Source organism: Labrus bergylta, chromosome 4 (assembly GCF_963930695.1).
Source record: "Labrus bergylta chromosome 4, fLabBer1.1, whole genome shotgun sequence".
Taxonomy (NCBI): Eukaryota; Metazoa; Chordata; class Actinopteri; order Labriformes; family Labridae; genus Labrus; species Labrus bergylta.
In genome coordinates, this window is record NC_089198.1 from 31,545,154 (window position 1) to 31,565,270 (window position 20,117).

General features: G+C 39.9%; 1 protein-coding gene across 1 annotated transcript; it reads right to left on the reverse strand.

Moving 5' to 3' along the window:
* Positions 1-14,885: 14,885 nt before the first annotated feature.
* On the reverse strand, positions 14,886-18,702 carry LOC136179092 (uncharacterized). The gene is made up of 7 exons (XM_065954379.1): positions 18,452-18,702; positions 17,666-17,701; positions 17,356-17,430; positions 17,082-17,163; positions 16,929-16,992; positions 16,498-16,611; positions 14,886-16,404 (listed from the first exon to the last, which is right to left on the reverse strand). Exons 1-7 carry the CDS (start codon positions 18,452-18,454, stop codon positions 16,065-16,067), a joined length of 714 nt encoding a protein of 237 aa, XP_065810451.1. The 5' UTR covers positions 18,455-18,702; the 3' UTR covers positions 14,886-16,064.
* Between the last annotated feature and the right edge of the window lie 1,415 nt (positions 18,703-20,117).

Below are 20,117 nucleotides of genomic sequence, written 5' to 3' on the forward strand. Positions count from 1 at the left end.
CTGTCTGCTGCTGAACTCAGAGGGGTAATTGCCTGTTGCCAGTATTTGAACTCACATACACTGGAGGAACGGCCTTGTTCTCGTTTACGTGCAGCACAGTGAAAGTCCACTTTCAGCATTTAGACTCAACAGAGTGGAAATGACTCTGTTTGCACACAGGTGTGTGTGTGTGTGTGTGTGTGTGTGTCTGTGTGTGTCTGTCACAAACACAATGTTCTCAGTACGCTGACAGGCTGAGGGGGTGGGAGAGGTCATATCAAGCCCGACCCGGTTCAGGTCTTTCCGGGCTGATAGCTTCTTCTGCTGAAGAGCTTAATCCAAAATGGAGGCTGTTTGACTTGACCCTCTGGTGAGGACAGCTTCTTCTCCTCCTCTTTGTCCTGCTTCTTCTCTTGCTGTTATTGGAGACATTTAAAAAAAAAAAAAAACATCAGTACAGAAATATCAATCAGCAGGTTAAGACAGTTACCCAAGTGGTCTCAGTGATGAGAGTTCACCTGAGAGAAAAAGTTGGTGAAATATCGCACGAAGCGGCTTCTAATGTCACACTTGGTCTCAGCTGGAAGACGGAGGCAGCAGGGACAGAGGAGAAATCTCTCCGTGAGGGTTAGTTCAACCTCCTCTTTGTCTTTGTCCTCCTGGGAGGATGTATGAGGTGGAACCAACTCAGAGGGAGAAGAAGAAGCTTCCAGGGCTCCAATATATGAGTCACTGGACTGTACACTGTAAAAACTTCTGACCTCCACCCGGAGAACAGTCACAGGTTTTATCTGCTTTGGGCTCACAAAGGTCACTGCAGTCGGCTCAGAGATCACTGCAGGTGGCTCAGGATCTGGGGACAGAGTTGGCTCAGGATCTGGGGACAGAGTCGGCTCAGGTTCTGGGGACAGAGTCGGCTCAGGATCTGAGGACAGAATCGGCTCAGGCCACTCCTCCAGAAAAATAAATCCTCCACAGACTTGTGAGATAACGTTATTGACTTTTTGATCAGTCGGAGTGATTGAGAATTTTAGAGAGGCACATGGTAAGGAGTATTCGCTGAGGCTGTCCCAAAAGAGGAAGTATGTCCCGATGCTCTCCTCGTCGCTGGTGGAGAGAGGACGAGGGCTGGGGACGACTTCATCCTCAAAGAGGTCTTTACAGAACATCAGATCATCAACCAGGAAGTCACAGGAGAGCTGGAGACGTCCGACATGTTGAAATCTGTCACAGAAACACAAACAGCAGACGTGTTTAAACCTTTAGACACAAAGAAAAGTACTTAAACACTTTGAGAACCTAAAACAAGTCAAACACTCAAATCTACTGATCAGAACTTTAAACTAATCTTGTATTTTAATTCATTCACAATGTTGATTACTTTATCGAGATCATTCTGATAATAACTTTTCAACTTGTTCAAGACTTAATGCAATCCCTTAAAAACATGTTGACTATCTTAAACATGAGTCAAAAGTTATATCTCATGTCTGAAACATTTGCATGAGGACATTTGTGACTTTCCAAACTTTTAAATGAAACTTAAGTTTCACATGCGATGGATTTACTTCATGAGCATTTCTGAGATTTGAACCTTGACTTTGGCTCCTGGTTGCACTCTTCTTAAAAATAGTTTGTATAATTTTGTGAATTTAAACAGAAGACGCTGAAGACATGTTCAAACAAACAACATGAGGGAAGATACTTAATAAGTAGGAGAAATAATTTATTTATGTTCAGGTCACTTTGTGATACAAACATTTGGATTTACTCTGCAGCTCTTTAACTTGAGTTTTGTCTTCAATAAAAAGTTTTCTGTTCTTCTGTTTGTTCAGATTTCATTTTGTTCAGAGTCTGTTTGACACCTGAATAGACTCCACCTGTTCCCTCACTAAAATTCACTCACTCCTGCTTCACCTAAAAACTTCACCACGTCTTTAAAATGTGTTTTAACATCAAAACTTAAACTGATTCAGTGTTTGAGTTTGTGTTCAGTGCACAGACTTACTTGTCTCTGTGCAGACATCCTCAAGTAAAGCAGGTTTCTACTCCTATCAATGGTATCGATGTGATCGACGTTATCTATTCTTGGTTGTTCAGTTTTCCTCTCTCTCGTGCGTGGTAAGTGTCTATCTCTATCTATCATCTATGTGTGTAAGTTTATTTCTATCTCTGGTCAATGGTGTTGGTAAGTTTTTGTCTCTCTCTCTCTATAGTGTGTGTTATCAGGTGGGAAGTTGAAGCTGATATGATCTGAGTCCGTTCACTGTGTTGATATTTAAACTCTGAGAATGTGACGACTTCACAACGACCCTCTGAGAGCTCATTCTGACAGAACTCTGAGAGTTCTAATGGAACTCACTGTGTGTGTGTGTGTGTGTGTGTGTGTGTGTGTGTGTGTACACAGATATTTGGATGAGAGGATGAATGTAGGGCTGCAACTAACGATTATTTTAATAATCGATTTATTGATTAATTTCCATGAACACGTTTATTAAAAAATAGAACATTAGTTCATTGACAGTGCCAACAAAACTGCAAAAACAACAGGTTACTGCTTGAACGTCTCCATGAGCTTTGTGAAATGGGTCCTTGAGGTCCTTGTTTTAGTTATGAATTATTGTTATGTAAAGGCGAGTAAGTAACCCAAAGAGTACTTGCAAAGACAACACACGTTTTTATAATATATATTTATCTACACTCATACAGGTACCCTAAAAACGACTGATTTACAGAAATTTAATTAAGTGTCTAAATGCACTTGCATACAGTGCAGTGTATTAACTCTCACCTTATTACAGAAAATTAACACTGGAAGCTTAATCATTAAATTATTAAATCATTGTAATAAGCACATTCGTTTTTAATTGTTTATTTATTTACAGCAAGCTGACAAAGTGCTTTAAAAAAAACATTAAACTAAAATAAAATGTAAAACACACCTACACAAATATATTCCAACGTCAACAGGAAATAATTTGGGAAAAAAGCAAAGAATATATCTGACAACGTATTGAAAGTGGGCCTAAAATGCTAAATAATAAAAAAATGTCTTTAGTCTAAGCTTGTTTGGCGCTGGCAAAGTAAAAAGTTTGCTCTACCGCCGTCATTAACCAGCTAACGCTAATGTTACTTAAATGAACGTTTCATGCTTGTCAAGCTGGATAAAAAGTAAACACAAGCGCCAGCCGAGCAACTGGAAAGACTAACTAACGTTACATTTTCTTACTTGAAAATGGAACAAACGTGGGATTTTGTCGTGACTTACCCTGCTGTCGAGCTCCCTTCCTAGTCAGCGATGACTCCGACATGTTTTTACTTTTCAGGTGCTGCATCATCACTGTGGTGCTCCCGTGCCGCGCCGTATCACTATTGCAAAGCTTGAAACTAACTCATGTTTTTATGCATTGTGTAGTGCTCCCACACTTTAGAAGATTTCGGTTGAACCGTTCTCTCCGCTCTGCTATGTTTAATATCTGAAATACCAGCTCCGCCCTCGCGGAGGGTTGCGGATAACCGTAGAGGACAAATCCATGAACTGGAGGCACTTCAGGTTTGAGCAGGTTCAAAACCAGTTCGACTCAAACAAAATGTCCAATTTTCGGACCAGAATAATTCACTACATTATACATGAGATGGTTAAAGTGAAATGCATCCACCTATTGTGGAACAAAGCATGAGGAGAGATAGGAAGATAAGATTATAATAATTGTAATATTAGATGTTTAATTCAATTTAATAAGATAATAAATGTGTTATCTATATCTATAAATAAATTCATGCATAACACTATACACAGTGACTCACCTCACAAATGGTAAGAACAAGTGGTAAGACAGATGATTTATAAGCATTGAAATGTACATGTGATAAAGAGTTTCCTTTTTCAAAGCATACAACACATTAAAGCATTTACCCTCAGAAAGCAAAGAAACAGTAGTCACTCCAGACTCAGAAGGAGGGATGTGTGAGACTGGATCTCTGTGTGCTTAGGAAAACAGATGGAAGAAAAGTCAACACACGAGTAATTTTTAATACTGTATATATAGAGTAGATATAGATAGACAGATAAATAGATACAGACACACATATTACAAATGTAGTTTCAAATGTCAAAATAAACTGATATTTATACTTGATAAACGGAAACTATAAAAAAATATCATTGTTTCACACTGTTCTCCTCAATCTAAAGTTGTGGGCAAGCAGCTGAGGTGGAACTGGCAACGGGACCTTTGCTGTGACTAAATATTAAGAATTAGAGTGTCATTTCAATTCAATACAATCTGTATGTCCTTGTATAAATGAGAAGTAAAACAATATTTACCTTTCACAGAGGAAACGTTTCCAGCAAGGTCACCGACCTGAGCAGATCTGGAAACAGTCGCCGACGGCTTACTCCTATGTGCTGTAAAAAAACAATACTGTAATTTTCTTCACAAATTCATTGTGTTTATGCCTCTAAGTCTGTCTTTGCCTGTTTTCTCTGTTGCTTATTGTCGTTACCGACTGAAAATACCGTTTGGTTAAACTGTGAATCACTATTTATGGATAATGCTTTAAAACATCAAAGGGTGAAAACAGGTAAAGCAGATAAACAATACTAATATGTAAACAGAATACCTATCAAGGATTTGTCATGCTGACTTATATCTATTTTTGATTCAAAATTATATTTCACATGCCAAATCCTCAAATGGTAGTCTAAAAATGCATGCAAACACAGAAAAAACACTTACCATCATTGATGACAAGTTTACTCCTTAGGTTAGTGGGAAAGTAAAAGAACACGAGCATCAGCACAGGCCAGAACACGGCCAAAATAACAAACTAGTTGAAAGAACATAGTAATGGAAGTTGAATCCTGTTGAAAACAGAATCCTCCCTCCACACTGATTAAGAAAAACCTATTGCTGAAGCTGCATCCATGGCTCTGGAGATTGCTGCCGGTGTCCCTGAAAGCACATTTGGCATTAGACTTTTATCATGTATAGTAAAGTTCAGAAAATTGTGTTTTAAACTAGCTCCACCTACGTAGCTTGAGGTCCACTTTACAAGGGGAAAGGTTTAACATTTGGCTCTCCAGGTCCTTGTCCTCCTCCATTGCTAGAAATGTATATAACATGAATAGTGTGTTAGAAACATTAAATGTTCAAATAAAGCAGTATCTTCATATTTCTGTGAACTGACCGAGAGTGCTGGTGTGGAGGCAGCCGGAGGTGCTGGGCAGGACTCGGCTCTCTGCTGCTTCAGGAGGTACTGCTGCAGGTTGTGCATCTTGCTGCTTTTGATGCAGTTCACTCCTAAGAAGGCAGCATAACCGTCACTCCTTGTCTCCCTGATCTGGCCCAAAGCCTACAGTGTTGTCACCCTCAGATGCCAGGTGGAACTTGCTTCCTGGAGAGGAGGTGTACTATCTGTCTGTTGCCTTCGTTTGACCTTAAAAGATTAGGATGATCGTGCATCATTTGGCAATTACAAACTGTTTCTCTGTATGGCCTTGGTCTGTATCTCCAACAGCTACGCTCCTCAGGATCTGGGTACAGCATGATCTTAGATCAGTGTGCCTTCCTGACAAAGGAGTTTCTGTTGATGTTCCTCCGTACCAGGTGCCTTACAGAAGCTTACATAGATAAATCACCAGGCAAACTAGCAGAAGGTGTAGTCACTAGGGCAAGCTGAAACCAATGACGATGTATCACTCATGTATATGCAAAATACCTACACCCTGTGAAAGTATAAATATGCTCTGCAACCTGGACTGCCCCTGGAATCTTTGATGCACTTGTGACTGATGTTACTTTTGTAGCTGATTACCCCTTTTGCAAAATAACTTTTACTATATGCAATAAAATACACAAAGACAAAAGACTTTGACTTCAGATCTTTCATTACCAACAGAAAAATCCACAACAGAGGTACCCCCTTAGGTCTTCAATTTCCTTGAAGAACTTGGCATATTCAAGGAATGACAACAAGCTGTCTTTGCTGTGTCCCTGAGGGTTGAAACTCCCGTCTTGCTCCTACTGATCTACCTTGTTGATAAGGTAGATGGTGTAGCCAATATTGTTTTCCAGGAGCCATCTGAAAGATTTACCCTTGTACTTGCCGAATTGCAGCACTTACTCGTCCATCGCCTCTTGACGGTCCGACACATGCCTCCACGTTGAAAAATCAGAGTGAGAGCATTGGTTTTCTCCTGGTCATGTTTTTGAGGAGGGGACCTGTCCTGAAGGGAAGGATTTTTTTTAATCCTCATGGCCTCGTCACAGGGGTCCTGGCGCAGATGGCCTGACGGACCCTTCCTGAAGGACACTGTTGTCCTTCCTGTAAAGAAGTTAAGTGTCTTCTTCATCATCTCCTGTGCACAGCAGAACACAATGTATATTTGTATTATTAATCAAAGTGTAATAATGCTGTTATATAAACAGTGTTATTGATGTATATAACCTGCATTTTCAATTACTAGGTAACAACACTTGATATCACACACCAGATAGATAGATAGATAACAATACTTTATTGTGACATCTAATTGTCATGAATGTTCTTCTTTTTCATAGCTTCATATTTTTCAAAAACAACAAATAAACTATCATTAAACAGGTGATACAATATGAACGAGGACTGTTAATAAAGTTATTAAAAACATTAGCCATACTTACGTTTGATAAGTTAGATATTTTTGTGTCAAAGTTGTGAAAAAAGGTGACGATAAAATGCTGAGCTAGTTTTCTTAACTTTCTGATGAAGACGCTGCACTGACTGTCAGACTGTCACTCAAACGTTAAGAAACGGGGTCTCCTTACCTTTACCAAAAGTCTGAAACAGCACCCCCAAATTCTCCATAGCGGCCAAAACTATATTACATCCGTAGTGATAAGGACTACCATAGAGAATGAATGGGAAAAGTTAAGGAAGTTAAGGACTACTATACACGGCTCTCGCACGGGGGGAGCTTGCATGCTCTAACTCTGCCACGCTGTGCTGTCGGCATGTAAACAGTTTGGCGTGTACGTCACCACAGTCTGCGACATGATGCGAGTGATGCATTAATCGCGCAACACAACAAATCGATAATAAAATTTGTTGCCAACACTTTTATTAAACTCGAAAATGCCAGAGCAATAGCTGCAATCAACACCTGAACATAAGCACTGTGCAATATGATGTCACTGCACACTGTATTGTGATCACAAAACTTTGACCTATAAGGGCCATACTAAAGCATATTAAGACCATAAGTCATGCTCAACAACTTCCTAACCTACTATCAATAAGCAGTAAATGAGGAGTTAAAAGTCTTAGTTTAATGACCCATTACTATAGATTATGGTCAGGGGCGTCATGCAAGCCAAAATTCGGGGAGGGGGGGCTAAATTAGATCCGGGTTGAGGGATCCTTCTTGGGATTTTTTTTATTTTAAAATGATGCCATTTTCTGAATTGGTAAACATTTATAATCAAAGGGAAGATTGAGTATTATTTCTGGATCAGTCTGAAAGTTTTAGGGAAACCTCAGTTAAATCGTGCAAAAGTCCTAATTTCTCATTTCTTTTGTAGCTTTTTTTATCTGATCTCTTCCATATTTTGAATAGTATTTATCACATACTGCATATGATATAAGATAAAAGTTTTTTTTTTTTAAATACTGAGATCTGAGAAAATCCAGCCCCCTCAGATTGACTGGGCATGACACCTCTGATTATCGTCATGTAGAATAAGATACTGATAAGAGCTTAATAATGAATAATGTGCAGCCAGTATGCTATCAATTAGCATGCTAATAAGCTACTGAAGATGTTCTGAGGGTCTTTTTAAGAGAAGTTAGTTCACTGCGTTTGTTCCCGTACTTTGTATTCTGCCATGAGGAGGAGAGACAAGAGGAAGAACAACATAAGCACAAGGCTCCAAAGGTTTGAACACTTAGGTTTATTAGCCAAACAAGGTCCTTTCCTCAGTCTGCCTGTGCCCTTTTGATTTCAGCACTCCCTCCTTAGCCGCATCATTGAACATCCTCCACAGCGCTACAGGGCTAGCTAGCAGCTTTTACGGATAGCTGCCTCTCATGTTGGCATCAAAACAACAATGCACAGGGTTTGTGAACTATCCAAAATAAGCCTCAGAGTATGTGTGTGGGTGGTGTCTTGCCCAGATTACATGTGTGTTTACAAAGCCCCTTCCATCTGTGTCAGTGTGCATTGTCGTTTAGTGGAAGGGAAAATATTTGAATTTTTACAAAGAAGCAAATCCCAGAGGCTCAATCGAAATTCCCCATGATCCTCACACGTCTCTCCTTCCCATCTGGCCTTTTTCTGATCGGGTGGTTCAGCTCTTCCCTCCACATTTCTTTGAATCGCAGACTGAGAGGGAGGAAGGCAGAAGACATCAGAACGAAGAGGGAAACGATCAATGAGGAGTCGGGAAGACAAACTCGCTGTTTATAGACACTCTGCGAAAGATAAGGCTGGTCTCTAATCTTCTTATCAACGACTTATCCCATTTAAAAAAGAACATGTATCAGTCTGTGTAAACAGTCTCTGTTCATGCCTCAGAACTCTGCTCAATCTCTGAATGAACTCTAAACATAGAGGAAGCTCTTTAATCGGATTTCTCATCTTGGTTTTTGATCATTTATCATTACAGTAACATTTTCACTTTAAAATATCTAAATTTATAAAAAAAAATGACTAAACCTGTTATATATTTTGTTTGAGTACTTAAATTACCTCAAATATATCCAACAGTTATCAAAGACAGAGAAATCTGTAATTTTATAGTTGTAACGGGCAATCCTTGTCTTGGCCGCCGCCATGACAGAACACCCATGACGCACACAAAATGTTTATCGTTGGTGTGGAAGGCTGTTTGTCCTGTCTTCCTCATGTCTGTTTTGCTCGGTCGTCTTGACTGTGGTCAACTCGGAGGTCGTTTTCATTGCCTTTGGGGCTGGAGTAGCAAATAGAATCACTCCCATGATTCCCAGCCTCGACGTCGTCCTTTTTTTTTTTTTTTTTGATTGAGTGATGGTGGCGGAATTTACATACTGTGCGTTTAAATCAGTTGCCTGCTTCATACCATTGTTTTATCCACAAATTCTGGATAATCTTTAACATAGTTTGAAATAGTAAACTGTGTTGTTGCCCATATAAAACTGGTTGTCTGGGGCGTGCAACATATCTCAGGCAGAGATTACAATGTCATCACAACACTATGGAATTTAATTAATAATGTAGCCTACAGATATAGACTGGATGACCTACTTAATTAAATGTAGATTATAAATTGGGAAGCTTATTTCAAAGTCTTTACCAAACCTCACTGTTCCTTGCAGTGCACAATGAATGCTCTGCTTACAATTCCTTAATCTGAACCAGCAACCCTCCAGTTCCCAACCCAAGGCCCGACAGACTGAGCAACTGCTGCTCCCAAGCAGATAGATGGATCTTTTTCACAAGTGTACACGTACAAGAATTGATAAAGTTTCCATCTACATGTACATATTATTATGAACTTTTTTAGATGATCTTTGGATATTATTCTCCTTGTCCTTACCGGTCATTGTGGAGGTGAACTGCATGGTTAATGGTAAATGGACTCAAGCTTGTGTGCTCTTTTTTTTTTTATCTTCTGACTACTCAAAGCTCTTTTACACCGCAGGTCACACCTTCACATTCACACACTGATGGTAGAGGCTGCTGAGTAAAGTGACCATAAAGTATTTTATCACATTCATACACATTCACAAGCCACCGACGAAGCAGAGGGAGCAACTTGGGGCTTAAGTGTCTTGCCCAAGGAGACATCGGACATGTTGCTTCAGTAGCTGGGGATCAAACCCCTGACCTAGACAACTGACTCTTCTGAGCCTCAGCCGCCCTTGCATGTTTAACAGTATTGTTGTTTTGTGAATCAGACTTCTTGCTTTTATCGTCGGTCAATGGTTCCATCATTCTGTCAATGAATATTTTGAATCCTGTTGATTCAGGGCCCTTAAAACAATCTCTAAACCTGAGCTCTCATGACGCTAAGGAAGCTCAGTGTGACTTCAATCAGGAGGACTGTTTCATGCTCGTACATTTATTCAGTCATATTTCATTCACTCTGCCCCCTCTCTCCATTCATACTACCTCCCCAGCTCTTTTTCTCCTCCCCTAATAATTACTGCAGCCACTTCTCATCTGTAAGTATCCGTCGTATATAACCTGTTGCCCGGGGGAACCTATACTGTATGGTTGTATTTTTTTCATGTGAACAGCCATCTGCCTTCCTTTAAAACCTACTTTTCAAATTCTCTCAGACTTTCCTTTATTCATCCCTCTTCTTGAAGCAAAGGCAGAGAAAAAAAAACACCCAAATGATCTTTTCAAAGCTCCTCCTGAGCCACAGCACACATCCAACAACTGTTCTCACCAGCTCAGCGGATCCCCCCCCCCCCCCCCGCTTGTTTGATACATAAATTAGTATCGGCCTCTCCCCTCATTGATTTTACACGTAAGAACACAGCTTTTAGATATTTTAAAACCGCACACTGCTATGAAGGATTTACTTGAACATGCTGCTATGATACAGATAATAAAAAGCGAGGAGCTGAAAGGGTGAAACAAAGAGTTCAATTAGCAGGAGACCTGACTGATACATTCATGCTCCTGCTCGTCTACCTCCTTAAACTTCTTATTTCATTCTGCAGAAAATATATTTTTTTCTCTCTCTTTAAGAGCAGGGGTCTTAACAAACTTGCCAACAGTGTTTTTATTTGACTTCCTTTGCCAAGGCGCGAGTACAAGGGAAAACTCCCACTGTTTTTTTTTCTTACTGATCGCCCACAGAGAAGAGAGAGACGGAGCGAGGGAAAGGCCAACGAAGAAAAGGAAAAATCTGGTGTGATGAAATTATGATGAAAGGGAAAACGGATGAAGGAAGTAAGAACTGACTGTGGACAGAAAGAGGGAGAAGAAGAACATGTTACTGAGGGTCTCTCAAAGCTCTTATGGAGCTTCTTTTCTTTGATCAGTGGGATGTAAACACAGCTCGCACATTAAACATCTGTTTAAAGCTACAGTTATCAGGCTTTGCTCTCTCTTTTCAGGAGCGGTTGATGATGCAGCTGTGCAGATAATCTGGTTGCCCTTTGGTTGTTTCTGTAACAGCCTGCGACTCGTTAAGATTGTGCTGAGCATTAATTCTCTCGACGGTATCTCCGTAGGAAGACAACATTTGTCCTGCTGTGTCTTTGGTTGCTTCCAGCTTTAATCATTTTTTTCTTATCACAGGAGGGAAGACGAGCTCAAAATAAACTGATAAATATCCCAATACAGTGTCAAATCTTTTGAAAATGGTTCTGACAACAAATTACAGTGGACCTTCAAAATAAAAGCCAGTCACTATTGTAAGGCCCAGTCCCTTCTCACACTGGTGTAGCTGCACATCTCGATAAATAAAGCAACGTCTCAATTAGAGCATCTGTCCAAGAAATATAGAATAATGTTCCTATGTGTGCCAGTGTGACTCCTTAAAATTCCACCAGATGTGTGTTTGGTCCATCTCCGCCCAGCTGATAGGTTTTTACTTCAGTCAAAGGGTGTGCTTCCACTGGCTCCGCCCTCTGCAGCAGATATGCAATGCTGGAGCACGAAGCATCAATTTACCACATAAAAGATCGAGCGGGACAGGAAGTCAGACACAGAAACGACATTAAAACATTCGGTTTATTTTCAGAATAAAACACTCCCTTTTATACGGTTGGGAAGAATGACCTCGTGTGTTTGTTGATGTGTTTATAAGGATTTATACCACATAGATCGTATTATCTTGTCGTGACTGATTATATAGTTACCACAGGACCTTCTTGTATGTGTATGTGAGCACAATCACATACATATGCTGGGATTACTTCACCCCTACATTCTGTCTCCTTAACCTTCACACAGAACGACGAGGCATAACCGCCCCACCCTGAACGGACAAGACAAGAGGCTGTCAATCCACAAAAATATGCAAGGTTAAAGATAATACCAACCTCTGCTAAGGGTGGGTTGATTGGAAAGAAACAGGCTCATTGTTCAAAGGAATTTACCTTTACAGTGACATCTTCTCATTACCCTGTGTTATTAACTGTGTCATGTGCACGTGTCTTCACCATGAATTGACTTCACAAAAGTGTTTGAGTGTTTATGCTTTGTATTCATATTAATGATTTGCACAATTACACCTGACAGAACTTGTCAAGGAACTCTTTTTTTTCAAACTGTTTATTAGGGGTGTGAAGGTTTGTGTTTTTGTCTCTAAAGGTCAGATGTGTGTGGAAACTTCAGGTTCACATTGTGACATGTGATTGATAAAACGTCAAACATATAAACTAATATTAGACGGCATCACCCAAATGTGCGGATAACCGGAGCTGGTCAAAAATAAAAACAGGCGTCCAAAAAGTTATCCCCGCTAATTCTAAAAAGCCTCTGGATGTGATAGCAGAGAGGGTCGAACACATTACTGAATACATTTATAAGGCTATGTAAACATGTGCCGAAGTAGAGGACCTCAAATCAAGGTGCTCAAACCTTGTTACAATGAATCACACTGTGCACACTTGAGTTTGTCCCTGGTCCTTCACTGGGTACAGGAGCAGTGATTCAACAGATGGATGAACATCTAACACCACTTGAAGCGATCTCACAGAGGATGAACACTTCATCAACTCGGAGTGATCATTATGTACCTTTAAAAAGGCGCATAATGACCTCACAGATTCTCAAGATAATCATAATATAATTCTCCTAAAGGCACTTGTTTCACTTTGTCTTGTATTTATTTTATATTTTCAATTCAGGAGATGTTTTTCATTTCTGTGTTGCTTTTTATTTGGCATCATTTTGTTTTCCTCTTTCCTTTGTTTAATGCACACTAGAGGCTCCAGCAACTATCACAAGTTGTTCCGAGTTAAGCGGCTAGATGGCGCATACTGAACTTGAACGACTGTTCATCATAAATTTAGGGAAATCATGAAACTTGCATGTGGGACTGTACAAACTGAACCTTCTGTGTGCCGTGTTCTGTGATATAAGGCTGAACAACACATCAGTTTTCAACAGTATAGGGTAACATTGGGCTGAACTATCTGTTACATGTTCTGACTCAGGTGTTAGACCAGCAGACAGGGTTAAGGGGTAAAGGCAGTAGCCAAAGATAGATAGATAGATCTTTAGTATCAGTAGCAGTTACAAAAAGACATGCACGACATGAAACATTTGCTACAAATAAAACAAACAACCGCTGTCCCCCCACCCATACATACATACAGTATTAACCCAAAACAAAGATTTAAGTAAGCCCCTACATGAATTAAAATTAAACCTGTGCAATTAAAAATAGATTAATACAAAGAAAAATGTACAAAGTAGAGCCAGAACTAGCTAGCTGTAGCTTGTTAGCCCTACTCCGTAGAGGTGTTCTTAGCAAGGTGAAGAGCGTAAGAACTGAGGGATGACTGTGATGGCAGCTGTATTTATGTGCAGGCGGAGCCTCACATAGGTCATCACAGATCATCTGCCTTAAAGGCGTGATGAGAGGTGGCTTCATTAGGACACTAGGGGGCGTGATATCCCATACTATAAGTGTTGTACTGAGTGAATCGACTGAGAGGGAACAAGCTCTATATAGTGGGCTGGTAGGGGAAGGTAGGTAATGATAGGCTGGCAGAGAATGGCAGAGACCCCGAGGTGGCTGTGGCTGGAGGCACTGAGGTGGTAGATGAGGAAAGCCGTTTTGGCTAAGACGTTACACTCTATAAAAGGTTTCCTTCAATACTTAAAGAGGAAATATTATCCCCCTTCTCCACCTTTTCAAACAGTCCCCTGTGGTCTAAATGAAACATCTGTGCTGTGCTTTGGTCAAAATATAACATGAATCAAGCACCAGAGGAGGTTTGTGACCCTGTATAAACCAGCTCTCTCAGAACGCTCCGTTTTGGTGTGTGTGTGTCTCCTTAAATGCAATGATGTTTTTGATTAGCAACAAATAAAATGTGTAGCCTCACTGATTGTACATTAACACTATGAAGTATCATTTACAGCTCAGAGATCAGTTTGACCGTCAACATTAGTGTTTGATCAGAATCCTGCAGATGGACTCCGCTCTCAGGGTCGGCATATTAAAACAGTGACATGCTCATGTTTGAAGATATTTTTGTTCTTTGTAAAGATTTATGGATTTAAATTACCGTATTGGTCCGAATATAAGACGACCCTGATTATAAGACGACCCCCGTTTTTCAACACTCATATTTAGAAAAAAAAGATTTGCAGACCAGATCTTGTTTTTATAAAGAACTTTTTTTAAAGAACTTCATTTTATTTGAAAATAACAATATTAAAAACACACTGAATTAAACACCGGTTGTATTAATAATTATAATAATAATTGACATACCGTATTTATCGGTATAGGCCTACGGCACTTTTCAAAACAAAGTGTTTCACAAGGGCGAACTATGTACAGTATGATTCAACATTAAAATCGATTAACAATCAAACAATATTATCAACATGTTTTTAACATTTTGAAATAACAGAGGAAATACAGGCAACGTTTTTAACTAAACTACCGCTAAACTAAAACTCTCCAAACTTCTCCTCCGATGTCTCCTATTCCTCACACACGTCCTCCGCCCCGCTGTGTTAACGCTCACTGTCATCGCCCCCCTGCGATATTTCCCCACCACCCTGTAATCAGGGAAATATAACCAAAATATTGTTAAAATCAGTCTCAAATTAGTTACGTAATTACTAATATTATTAATAATTAATAACTATATTTAATAAATTGAAGGCGTGAAATCCGTACACAAAGCCCTCGCACCCAGCTTATATCACAATGTAAATACACCAGTAACCACAAACAACTGCTCTCTTAAATTATAACAAAATTTATTTAAACAAAGCAAGAGACAGAGAGAGAGAGAAAACAAGATGGTGGAGAGAGACAATGCACCATGTGGCTTCGTCACATGGTGACAAGATGGTGGACAACAAAGGAAGCCGTGTGGCTACCTTTCGGAATAGTTTGAGCTCTCTGAGCTGAGTTCAGTAACTGTTACTTAAACACCAGAAAGCCAGTGGCCGGACTTTGATTCAACGGCGGGTACACTGGTCTTTCTGACTGTGAAAGCCGTTGGTTGAAGGTAAACTAGCATAGCATTACATACATAGGCGAACACAGCGGTTCATTACAATAAAACAAATGCAGCAGCTTACAACAGATAATAAACAGAATGTGACGTCTCGTCAACAATGATGCATAATTATCAGTGGTTATAAAAGAAACATAACTATTTCTGAAACTATTTCTGCCCAGACCAAAGCCCTTGGGTAACTCCTGGTGATTGTTGCAAAGTGGTTAGATCGTCACTCTGTTGAATGTTAAATCAACAGATTCAGGCAGGTTTCCTTCGTGGCAGATGTAGGAGGAGGGTAGCAGGATTCAGATCTTCAACCAGAGCACTGCTCTGTGGTCTTCTGGTTGCAGGAGCCGAGTTCTTTATGTGTCCTTGTGGATTCAGGGATCAGTGGGCTTTCTTCAGTGCTCCTGTCCAGTTGCGTTCAATGACGTCTTACGAAAAAAATCAAAGGAAAGAAACTCTTCTTTTTGCTCGAACCTGATAGCATCTGATTGCACCCAAAACTCCTAAAAATATGCTGTGGAAGTAGTCAGCTGAATCCTCTGATGCTTGAATTCAGCATGTGAAGAGCCACCTATACTGAGCAACCTCAGCTCTGGAGTTTAACCTATGTAAGTCAAGAGGAGGAAAGGGTTTGTCTCGAATGCTGGAGTCCATCTTGTTGGAGAGTGTGTCCTCTGGTGTCTGCAGACAACACTTGAAGAGGAGGAAGCAATGCCTGGTGATTGCTTTTAAAGACTGGAACTGCCTGTGGGTTAACCTCAGGCCTTCTCCAATGAGGGTAGAGAATTTAGACACCCCCCACCCCACCACTTTTCACACTTATTTGTTATTTTCTGTTGGGGGGGTGGTGGGCTAAGAATGTGAGATGCCTTCCATAATTAAATAAAAAAGTTTTATAATTACATATTTTATCCATTATTGTGAAAAAAGAGGATCATCCTCGGGATCACCCTCGGGATCACCCTCGGGATCCCCCTCAGGATCGCCCTCCAGATCGCCCCCATGATCGCATTTAGGATCCCCTCCAGGATCACACTCAGGATCATCTCCCTCTGGATGATCGCTCTTTGGATCATGGCCCTCAGGATCGCCCTGAGGATCATCGCCATCAGGATCATGGCCCTCAGGATCATGGCCCTCAGGATCATGGCCATCAGGGTCATGGCCCTCAGGGTCATGGCCCTCAGGATCACCATCAGGATCGCCATAGGGATCCCAGCAGCCATCAATGGATGATTCAGACTCCATCTGCAAACAAGAGGAGAAAATGTCACTAACTACTATCATTTAGGATAAACAGAAATCTCAAGACAGGAAATAAATTGATAATATAGTTTTTACACTCTTAAGGAATCTGTGACGAGTTGCCATGGAGCTGTTCTGGAGGCCATCAGGATCACCATCAGGGTCACCATCAGGGTCCCAGCAGCCATCAATAGATGAGTCAGACTCCATCTGCAAACAAGAGGAGATAATGTCACTAAAACAGTCAGGTTCTAATTTCAATCATTTAGCATACAGACATCTCAAGACAGGAAATTAATAGAATATATCGTTTTTACACTCTTGAGGAATCTTTGTCGAGTTGCCCTAAAGCTTTTTTGGAGGCTTTTGAGACATAAAGGCTGAGTGTGTGCTTTTCTTTACACCAGAGTAGGTACTCTCCCAGCAGAAGGACTTAAGTACACGTTGATCTTTTGTAACATAACATAAGAAAGAGTAAGGACTTTTACATCATTTGGATAGTATGTGACCTGAAAGACTTAAAGTACCTGGTCTGGGGTCCTCTGTTGGTGGTGTCACTATGGGAGTGTTCTCCCTGGTGAAGAATCTCCTCTGAAAACAGTTTAAATTCTGATTTTAGAAATAAAACTCACAAGTAGAACATATTTCATAGATTGTAAAGATGAACTATCCATATTTACCTAAGGGTCTCTGCTGCTCCAACACTCCTCCCACGTTGGGTGAGTTGTCCACATGATTCTGCTGATTGTTCCCAATCAGAGGCTGCAGCAGCACAGGGGACAGAAAGGTAAAGTCAGAGGGTCTCTAGCACACAGGAAAAATGCTGAATAATAAGGACGGCCTTGCAAACGAGCTTAGTCTGAAAGTGCTGTAGTGTGGGCCAAAGGTTTGCTTGATTTAGACTTCCCATTATTCCCAAATAAACATCAAATTCAAGAAGATGTACACACTTACATCAGGTAATGGATATGTTCTCTCTCCATCCACCACGACTCCAGTCAAACCAGTAGGGTCATCGACACACTGGACCTGTAGGAGATCAAACATGATTCATATGATAATGAGAGGACAGATATCGTTATACTGTTTTAATAATATTTCACAATTAAGTATCAAATACAGTTGTTTATAATGTGAGTGTGTGTGTGTGTGTGTGTGTGTGTGTGTGTGTGTGTGTGTGTGTGTGTGTGTGTGTGTGCGCGCGTTTGCGTGCATGTGTGTGTGTTTGCATCCATAAAGGAAGATATAAAATAATCATACTCACCGGAGTAGATGACTCCTCAGGTTTTATTGGTTGAACCTGAGTATAAAACAACAAGACAATTATTGTGATTTACAGTAAAATACTGTATTGTCTCCCAGGGGGGAAATTTGACCGAAATAATGACCGTACTAAGCAAAGCACATTAAGATCTTAATTCTTGTTCAACAACTGCCAAATTTACTATCAATGAGCAGTCATTAGGAGCTATTGAGGGCAAACTCTTAGTATGCTACGAATTAGCACGCTAATAAAAACTAGTAAATGGTGAATATTGTGACATTAATCTGAAGAGATACCAAATTATTAACAAGTTATTTGATTAAACTTTTGACCTCTTCTGTCCTTTTTAAACTCTACACAATTCAATGTCCAGTTATAAAAATATAAACACAGAACATAAGTCAACTTTACAAAGCATGAACACAAGATCCAAATCCAAGAATGAAAAGCTAAAGAAAACACACTTTTCCACACCGACTGCTTCAATGAAAGTTATGTCATGGACTTCCCCTCCGACATGACAAAATGTCCGATCGGCAAGAAAAATATGACTGCAATCTAATTCACCGAGCCCAACAAACACGCTGCCCTCCTTAAATATGTTACCGGACAAGATGAAGCAGCTCCCTTTGTGAGGACGTGTTATATAAAAGATCTATAAAGTATATTAGCACAGCTATCGTCGTCAACTCTATGCTAATGCTAATTATTATTAGCTGATGCTACTTCCCCGGTAAGTTTACATAAACATCCATTCACACAGTTCAATAACACCTATAATCTCACCATTTCTTCAAATGAACATGACCAATGCAGAGTCGTTTACTAAACAGGCCTTTTTTTGGCTTTTTAACTTATATTAAAATAACTGATCCAGCTAGAACTTTACCCTAACACGTGTGTTTCCTGTCCACCTCTAAAGGATGATCTCATTGTAATAGGACAGCCGCCGTAAATGTGGCGCATGCGCTACGCTGCAAATCTCTTCTTTGTCTTAGGGTGGATATTTCTCACAACTTTGGTTCTTTTAAAGCTCCACAATCATTTCCCACAATCAGATTTCAGCTTACCTTAGATGTTGAGCCGTTTGTCTTATAAAACACATTATCTTCTGTTCTTTCAAAGGGATTGGAGCTACATGGTCATGAAGAAAATGTGGCCACAAATCCAGATGTTGTTGAGTGTTCCCATGACAGAAGTGACTGGGAAGCACTTTCATTGTGTCTTCATCTTGATGTCTGATGTAACTTTGTGTCTTCGTCTTATCCATGATATTTAAAGTCTTTTTTCACTTTTTTTGTGATCCATCTGCTTCACTTCACTTCAGCCGAGCTGCTTTAACTACAGTCCTGGTTGTAGAGATTTCTGGTCATTTGTGTTCACACCAGTTTACTTCATAAGTTTGATTCCTCGTTGTACGATCATCATTCAGTGTCCACTTCCTCCTTTGAAGACCAGAGAATAAAGATGATTTTTGTGGGAGAGTGAGACAGTGGAAGCCCCCCAGAACACACTTGAAATTACAAGAGTATCCATATTTGCAGACCTTTCAGTTTGCTGATATGTCTGTAAGAAATAAAGAGAACATGATTTAGAAAAAGAGAGATTGATTGTTTAGTTTTCTCAAGCTGAACTTTGAGTGTTTTGAACTTGAGTCACATGTTGACTTTAAAATCTTCATGGACCAACCTTTATATCTGATCCTCTTAAATATAAATGATTAAGGAGAAGCACAAGTAACCACTTATCACACACACACACACACACACACACACACACACACACACACACACACACACACAGACTGAAACATGAAACATTTATGGCACTAGTTTTGTAATTTCTACTGGTTATGAGAATATTTCCCTATAATAATGTAATAATAATAAATAATAATAATAATAATAATAATGTATAGCAAAAGAAATGAGAGACAATAGAACCCAGTAGAAAAAATCACGAACACAAAAACAAAGTAAAGAAATCTGAATAAGGTATAATACTTTCTTCTCTCTATTTATCCTGCCATTAAAACATTTAAATATTAATCAGTTAAATCATCCTGACAGTGGTTTAGAAAACAGACTTTGAATTTAAAAATGAAGATCATTTACCTCGTTCAAAAATCCCAGAGTCCTCGTCATATTTACCGAAGTTCCTTCAGTGTGATGTTAATGTTCCTCTCTGAGAGAAATCACGCTGATAAAGAAGTCAGTGGAGGTATGTCGACAGATTTGTCAGTGATTTCAAACTGTTTGAACCACTATTTCCAAATTGCTGTCGTTCACTCCTTCAGATTTTTGTAACTTCCCTGTTCCAGATTTTAGAGAAGTTGATCATCTGAGTTATTTTTCCAACTCTCAGAGGGAGTGTGTTCTGAGAAAACTCTCAAACTAAAAACAGTCTTCACTCAGATAAAGATATATAGATGGATACTTTATTCATCCTTTGC

Excerpts from the sequence above, each read along its gene's own strand:
- LOC136179092 (XM_065954379.1), bottom strand. Across the intron at positions 17,431-17,665 it reads CTGAGGAGTCATCTACTCCG|GTCCAGTGTGTCGATGACCC; the intron begins GTGAGTATGATT and ends GATCTCCTACAG. Across the intron at positions 16,405-16,497 it reads GTCACAGATTCCTTAAGAGT|ATGGAGTCTGAATCATCCAT; the intron begins GTAAAAACTATA and ends TCTTGTTTGCAG.